Source organism: Lactuca sativa, chromosome 2 (assembly GCF_002870075.4).
Source record: "Lactuca sativa cultivar Salinas chromosome 2, Lsat_Salinas_v11, whole genome shotgun sequence".
NCBI classification, from domain to species: domain Eukaryota; kingdom Viridiplantae; phylum Streptophyta; class Magnoliopsida; order Asterales; family Asteraceae; genus Lactuca; species Lactuca sativa.
In genome coordinates this window covers 185,405,067-185,412,043 of record NC_056624.2, presented here as the reverse complement: position 1 = coordinate 185,412,043, position 6,977 = coordinate 185,405,067, and the positions used below count along the sequence as shown (strand labels likewise).

The following is a 6,977-nucleotide window of genomic DNA, read 5'->3' as shown; positions in this document are numbered from 1 at the left end:
TTTAGTCACAACCTACATATTCATGCCTCCAACACCATGAGTCTTAATTATTGCATATTTTCATGCAGATGGATGCCTTTAATTTTTATTTTGGTAGTTATTAATTAAAGAACTTTTCGTAAAACTTCAAAGATAAAGAAGTGAACGAGTGATATGCTAGTCCATTTGCTTTATTGCCAACCATGGATGTGATTTACTTTATATCCTATATATAGAAAAGTTTACTTATTTAATAATGATAAGTATGCATCCGTCAGCTGGTTAACCCTAAGATGTTACAGTCGTGCCCGAAAGAACGAATGCCACAGATAGTGGTAGGAAAAGTCATACAAGTAGACGACATCACTATATCACATGTAACGCGCCTTACTAAATGTTCATGAAGCAGTCTCTATTTTGCTTTATCTCATGAAATACACGCACCCACAAATGTCTCCATCAAATTCAATATTTAGTATTTACCACGTCTCTCTTCGCTCCTTTTTATAAGTAACCATCGTGCACAGCTTCCCACAACACATGCACAACGCAAATGGCTTCATTACAACTTCCTGTTAATTCAACAGTAACACACCGTCCTCATTTCGTGTTGTTTCCCTTCATGTCCAAAGGCCACACCATCCCATTACTCCACCTAGCCCAACTTCTCACAAACCGTGGCATTACAGTCACTGTTTTCACCACCAAAGCCAACCGACCTTTCAACGCTCAGTTTCTTGACAGATGCCCGGATGCTTCAATCATTGACCTGCCATTCCCTAATGATGTTGAAGGAATAGCTAAAGATATAGAGAGCACCGATAAGCTCCCTTCTATGTCCCTCTTCAGGCCATTTGTCACTGCAACCAAGCTCATGCAACCTGACTTTGAACAAGCACTCGAGAATCTCTCCCATGTCACGTGTATCGTTTCTGATGGGTTTTTAAGTTGGACGCTTGCATCGGCTAAAAAATTTGGCATCCCTCGCCTCTCCTTTTATGGTATGAATAACTATGTAGGTGCTTTGACTCGGGAGGTGGTTTCAAACAGGCTCTTTTCAGGGCCTGAGTCAGATGACGAGCTGATCACGGTCCCGAGGTTCCCATGGATCAAAGTCACTAGGAATGACTTTGATGAGCCGTTTAAGCAGAGGGACCCAACGGGTCCTTACATGGACTTTATAACGGAAACTGTCATAGCATCGGCTAATAGCTATGGCTTGATTACAAACAGCTTCTATGAGCTCGAGCCACTGTTTTTAGACGTTTTGAACTGCGAGTCTAAGCCCAAAGCTTGGTGTGTCGGACCCCTTTGCTTGGCCGTGACCGAGTCACCCAGACCACCAATGGTTGACCGGAAACCTGAATGGATTCAGTGGCTAGATCAAAAGCTAGCTAAGGGATGCTCGGTTTTATACGTAGCATTCGGTTCTCAAGCAGAGATATCATCGAAACAGTTGGAAGAGATATCAAAGGGTTTGGAAGAATCCCTAGTGAATTTCTTGTGGGTGGTGAGGAAGTGTGAGATGAGTGTTTATGACGAGCTACAAGAGAGAGTGGGGGAAAGAGGGATGATTGTAAGAGAATGGGTTGACCAACTGGAGATTCTGAAGCACGAGAGCATAAAAGGGTTTGTAAGCCACTGTGGTTGGAACTCGGTGCTGGAGAGCATATGTTCAGAGGTGCCGATACTAGCGTGGCCAATGATGGCTGAGCAACCTCTGAATGCAAGAATGGTGGTGGAGGAGATTAAGATCGGTTTACGGGTTGAGACATGTGATGGATCAGTGAAAGGGTTTGTAACATCAGAAGGGTTAAAGAAAATGGTGAAGGAGCTCATGGAGGGTGACAAGGGGAAGGAAGTAAGAAAAAAGGTGAAGGAGATTGGTGAGGCTGCAAAGGAAGCAATGACAGAAGGTGGATCATCTTGGCGTACATTGAACGAGCTCATAGATGAGTTACAGGCCGTTAGATCAAACTCCAAGTGAATGATCTCATTTTTGGCTTTTTGCACATCATAATGTAAACAAGTCCATACCATATATATATATATATATATATATATATATATATATATATATATATATATATATATATATATATATATATATATATATATATATATATATATATATATTTTAAAATGTCATAAAGATACAACAATACCGTGTCTATGCACAAAGCATAGGATATAAAGAGAGAAAGAAGAGAGACATTGAACTACAACCATGCTGGATTCTTGAGATGGGTAACAACAGCCTTGACCTGTAGGTAGTTACTGAGACTATAAACTCCCTTTTCTCTCCCATGTCCACTCATCTTATACCCACCAAAAGGAATTGCAGCATCAAAAACATCAAAACAGTTAATCCACACAGTTCCCGCTTTCAATGCACGTGATAATGTATTAGCAGTATCAAGATTCTGTGTAAAAACACCAGCAGCTAGTCCAAATTGAGTATCATTTGACCTTCGAATAACCTCTTTGACCCCCCTGTTTTATAATAATTAAACAATAAGTAAATAGGAAATAAATGAGTTGAATATATTTTGATGAATGATAGCTTACTTGAATTTTAGAATCGATTGCACTGGTCCAAAGATCTCATCTTTTGCAATCAGCATGTCGTCCTGGACATTTGAGAAAACAGTGGGTTGGATATAATATCCTTTAGACCCAAACCTTTCACCTCCAGTTTCAAGGGTAGCACCATTGTCAACACCAGATCTTATGTACTTCAAGATCTTCTCAAATTGATCAGAATCAACCTAAAGTATGAATTTATAAAACTCAAACTTTCAACTTGAAATGGAAAAAATAAAATGTTTAAATAATTATAAGAGGCAATATATATATATATAATGTACCTGAGGACCTTGTTCAACACCTTTCTTAAAAGGATCGCCAACCACACGTTGAAAAGCACGAGCTTTTGCCTTTTCTACAAACTCATCATAAACACGCTCATGTACATATGTACGTGATCCAGCACAACAACATTGGCCCTGTAAATAACAAATATCAGTAATTAAACTGTTTTTATTTATTTATTTTAGTTTATGGAGGAAAATTGGTTGCCATTTGAGGAAATGAAAGAAAAAACCTGATTGTAGAAAAGAGCATTGTGTGCCAGGTCAACAGCTTCATCAACATTGGCATCTTCACAGACAATGAAAGGAGACTTCCCACCGAGTTCTAAAGTCACTGGTTTAAGATTGCTTTTTGCAGCCAATCCAAGTACAATTTTACCAGTTTCAGTGGATCCTGTGAAAGCCAGCTGTGCATAAAAAGCTTTGAAGTTAACATTCATGTAAATTATAAATAGGGTAAGTTACATTTTTTGTCCTTGTGTATAGCTGATTTTTGCAATTTTGGCTTTTGGTCTTTTTTTGAGGTTCTAGTAACGTTTGAGGGAACAAAAGCATTACAAGAAAGAAGGACCGTAACTGCAAGGGAAAACTTTTGGGGATCAAAACTGAAAATAAACTATACTAAAATGGACCAAAAATGTAATTTACTAATATGATTTGATTTAAGAGATGGTATACAGACCTTATCCACATCCATATGGCTAGCAAGAGCAGCACCAGCACTGGGACCATAACCAGACACAATATTCAACACACCGGGAGGAAGACCTGCCTGTCATTTGCAATCAACATAGAATAGCAACATACTTTACTCTCACTACCAATAATAATATGGGCAATGTATTTTATCATTTACACATAATAGCAACATATTTATATGTTGCTATATCATACCATTTACCCTTAAAAAAAATAATATTACCTCATGAAAAAGCTTTGAAACATAGAGGGCAGACAATGGTGTCTGTTCAGCGGTTTTAAGTACTATAGTGTTACCACATGCAAGTGCGGGCCCAACTTTCCAGGCATACATAAGAAGAGGGAAGTTCCAAGGTATAATCTGCCCTGCAACACCGATAGGTTCATGTAGAGTCTGGACATGATAGGGTCCATCAGCTTGAATTGTGAGGCCATGGATTTTATCAGCCCAACCTATGAAAATATCACAACAGAAACCAAGAAAGATGATAACTTTTAGAAATTTGAACATAGTTTATGTAATTAGATTCTGTTTTGAATCAGACACTGCTTACCAGCATAATACCGGAAAAGACGAATGAATAATGGTATTTCATCTCCAGCTGCCTGTTCATATGGCTTCCCGTTATCCCAAACTTCAAGAGCTGTTATTTCATCAGCATGTTGCTCAACCAAATCAGCAAAACGCAACAGTATTCTAGATCTTTCCTGGTAACATATATACAATATTCATTAGTTATTTATTATAAAAATGATGAAAAAGAATGAAGAAATAGTTAAATAGAAAGCTTACATAAGCTGTCATTCGAGGCCAGGGACCTTCATCAAAAGCTTTCCTTGCTGCAGACACTGCACGATTAACATCTTCTATATCGCCTTCAGCAACATTGGCAATCAATTGCCCTGTTCTGGGGTCTAAGGTTGGAAAAGTCTTCCCTGAGCCACAGATGGGTTGATATTAGTTCTTCAACATACTTGAGTTGTTAACAGTTACAAAAAGACGAACTGTATTGTAGAGCTTACCTGATGCTGCATCCACAAATTGACCATTGATGAGGAGCTTGGTGTATTCAACCTTGACAGGTGGAATTATTGGTTCTTCTAAAGCAACAGCCGTACTAAACCTACCGATGCCTCTGCCTCTCCCAGAGATGCGGTCTGATTCATCAGATTGATCATCAAAATGAGTTAGCCTCAATAACAATATGAAAATGGTAAGAATAGTCAACCCACTGAGGTACTTGTTTTGACTAGAAATCAAAAAGGCAATGATACCGACTTTTTGTTCAAGTTAACAGTTCAAAAGCACATTCACACAAACCTTTAGATTTACTGTTATTATCAAGTGCAAAGAAAATCTATTTATTAAGAAATTGTTGAGGTGAATCCATATATCAGTCCAAAAAATATGGAATCGAACAAAATCTTCGATTATAACAGTTTTGAGAAACTTAAAATGATCGCACGGTCTCAAGGAAAAAAGCATAATTGAGTAAGAATTTATGAGAAAAATCTAGAAACATTTCGTTTTACCTAACGATCGTAAGAGAGCAGGAGCGTAAGAAGAAGAAAGCAGCGACGACATTCTCCGAGCAGCCATTTCTGCAAAAAGTAAAGATCAGCGCTAGCAATGATATGTATATATAAACGTTAAGAGATCAAACTAAGTACGCTCCAAAAAGGTTTGTTTAGTTGAGAAATTGTGAAAGCTGATGCAGCATCAGGATAATCACGAAGAGACGATTCAACGGGTTACCTTAGAAAAAGTTGGAACAGCCAGCGTATCAAGTGCGACTCCTGTTTTCAGTCTATATCCTCACCAAACTAGTCATGAATAGACAGTAGGCTAATAAACACTACATACAAAAATAGATATAAATCATAAATGAACACTACCTACGGAATAAATAAATGAGATATCGACTTTTTTCTAAAAAATATATATCATAATATGTCGATGATATTGGAAATTTTGAATTTTTTTGATATTATACAATCCTATTAATTACGAGGAAAAATATGAAATAGAGCTTTTTCTAAAAAAAAAAAAAAAAAAAAATACCTCACAAAGTAACAGAAATAGTAAATTGTAACATTTATAGAAACAGACCCTGTAAAAAAGAGCTACAGATCTGGTCCTTGTTATTTAGAAAGTTACGTAAATGGTCCCTGGAAAAAAATTAAGAGTTACAAAAATAGTCCTTGTAAGAAATAGTTACAAAATGGTCTTTGTCAGAAGTACATACATAAATATCCTATGTAATAATGATATTACAAAAATGTTCCCCGTAGAACTGCAAGATTTCAGAAATAGGTCATGTAATATCAAAATTACAAAAATAGTCACGTATAATACGATACATTATAAATGAAAAGAGGCCCCGATATTACATAATAGGTCATTGTATAATAGCAACATTACATAAATTGATCTATAATATCAAAACTATAGAAATGGTCACTATGTAACACCAAATTTACAAAACGGTCCATGTGTAAGAAAAAACTACACTCATGTACCATGCATACTAATGAAATTATAGAAATTATCAATGTGTAACAAATATTACATAAATTATGTCTAAGTTATGTCTAAAATATAGGATTAGTAAAAAAAGCATTATAGAAAATGTGTTTAAAATATATGATTAATAAACTCTCCGCAACATGTGCGGCATCCCCACTAGTAACTATAGTTTTAAAGGAGGTGATAAATATGTTCTCTATTTATTCATTAAAGAAAATGTTTTTGATTTTTCTATTTTATATCATGATACTTTATTCTTTTATTTTAAGGGATATAAAATTCAAATCATGGTTTTTAAGTAAATAAATAATAAACATAAGTGGAAATATCACTTCTAATTTTTTAATCTCCTATAATGTCCAATATTTGCGAAGTACAAATTTTTGAAGATGGGTTTTGTTCGAATTAGTTCCTTATATTTAGGATGATGTTTTTTTCTCGACTTTTTCATGGATTCATAAATTTATTTTTCAAAATCATTATGTTTTGTTTGTTAGATAAATATGGGACCACTTCATATATATGTAATGTTATCATGAAATCTATTTATTATGGTAAGAATATAAATTGTTGATGGACCGATTTATAGAATATTTACTTACCATGTGGGTTGAGTTCCCGGTTTGACTCAAGATCCTCAAGATCTCTTCCATCTCTCACATTAGGGCTTATATCCATCTATAAATACATGTGATGAGGAGCAAATCAAAACACACGAAAATACACTAAGAAATCCGTATGGTTCATTGCTAGGGGATTTTAGAGAGAGCTCTTGAGATCAACTGGAAAGCTCTTCCTAGTCTCTAGATCCGAAAATCTCAATGGAACAAGGTATCTAATCATTCTTTCATGTTTAAGTTTTCTTTTAACACGATTCGAGATTAAAGATCCAAAATTATGCT

General features: G+C 35.8%; 2 protein-coding genes across 4 annotated transcripts; one reads left to right on the top strand and one right to left on the bottom strand.

Moving 5' to 3' along the window:
• The first annotated feature begins 239 nt into the window (after positions 1-239).
• Positions 240-2,524, top strand: LOC111876443 (UDP-glycosyltransferase 90A1). The gene has a single exon (XM_023872967.3). It carries the CDS (start codon positions 533-535, stop codon positions 1,964-1,966), a length of 1,434 nt encoding a protein of 477 aa, XP_023728735.1. The 5' UTR covers positions 240-532; the 3' UTR covers positions 1,967-2,524.
• On the bottom strand, positions 2,115-5,442 carry LOC111876444 (benzaldehyde dehydrogenase, mitochondrial). Of its 3 annotated transcripts, none has more exons than XM_023872968.2 (11): positions 5,305-5,442; positions 5,082-5,150; positions 4,572-4,706; positions 4,342-4,484; positions 4,103-4,256; positions 3,772-4,001; positions 3,532-3,621; positions 3,083-3,256; positions 2,847-2,984; positions 2,548-2,747; positions 2,115-2,472 (listed from the first exon to the last, which is right to left on the bottom strand). In XM_023872968.2, the coding sequence occupies exons 2-11, from the start codon at positions 5,146-5,148 to the stop codon at positions 2,199-2,201; spliced, it is 1,605 nt and encodes a 534-aa protein (XP_023728736.1). In that variant the 5' UTR covers positions 5,149-5,150; positions 5,305-5,442; the 3' UTR covers positions 2,115-2,198. The 3 variants fall into 3 exon arrangements, with proteins under 3 accessions (XP_023728736.1, XP_023728739.1, XP_023728737.1); XM_023872971.3 differs by lacking the exon at positions 5,305-5,442 and adding an exon at positions 5,220-5,282; XM_023872969.3 differs by lacking the exon at positions 5,305-5,442 and having other exon boundaries at positions 5,082-5,223.
• Between the last annotated feature and the right edge of the window lie 1,535 nt (positions 5,443-6,977).

Excerpts from the sequence above, each read along its gene's own strand:
- LOC111876443 (XM_023872967.3), top strand. The coding sequence starts at position 533 with ATGGCTTCATTACAACTTCCTGTTAATTCAACAGTAACACACCGTCCT.
- LOC111876444 (XM_023872968.2), bottom strand. The coding sequence starts at position 5,148 with ATGGCTGCTCGGAGAATGTCGTCGCTGCTTTCTTCTTCTTACGCTCCT. Across the intron at positions 3,622-3,771 it reads TTTCAAAGCTTTTTCATGAG|GCAGGTCTTCCTCCCGGTGT; the intron begins GTAATATTATTT and ends TGCAAATGACAG. Across the intron at positions 2,985-3,082 it reads ATGCTCTTTTCTACAATCAG|GGCCAATGTTGTTGTGCTGG; the intron begins GTTTTTTCTTTC and ends TGTTATTTACAG.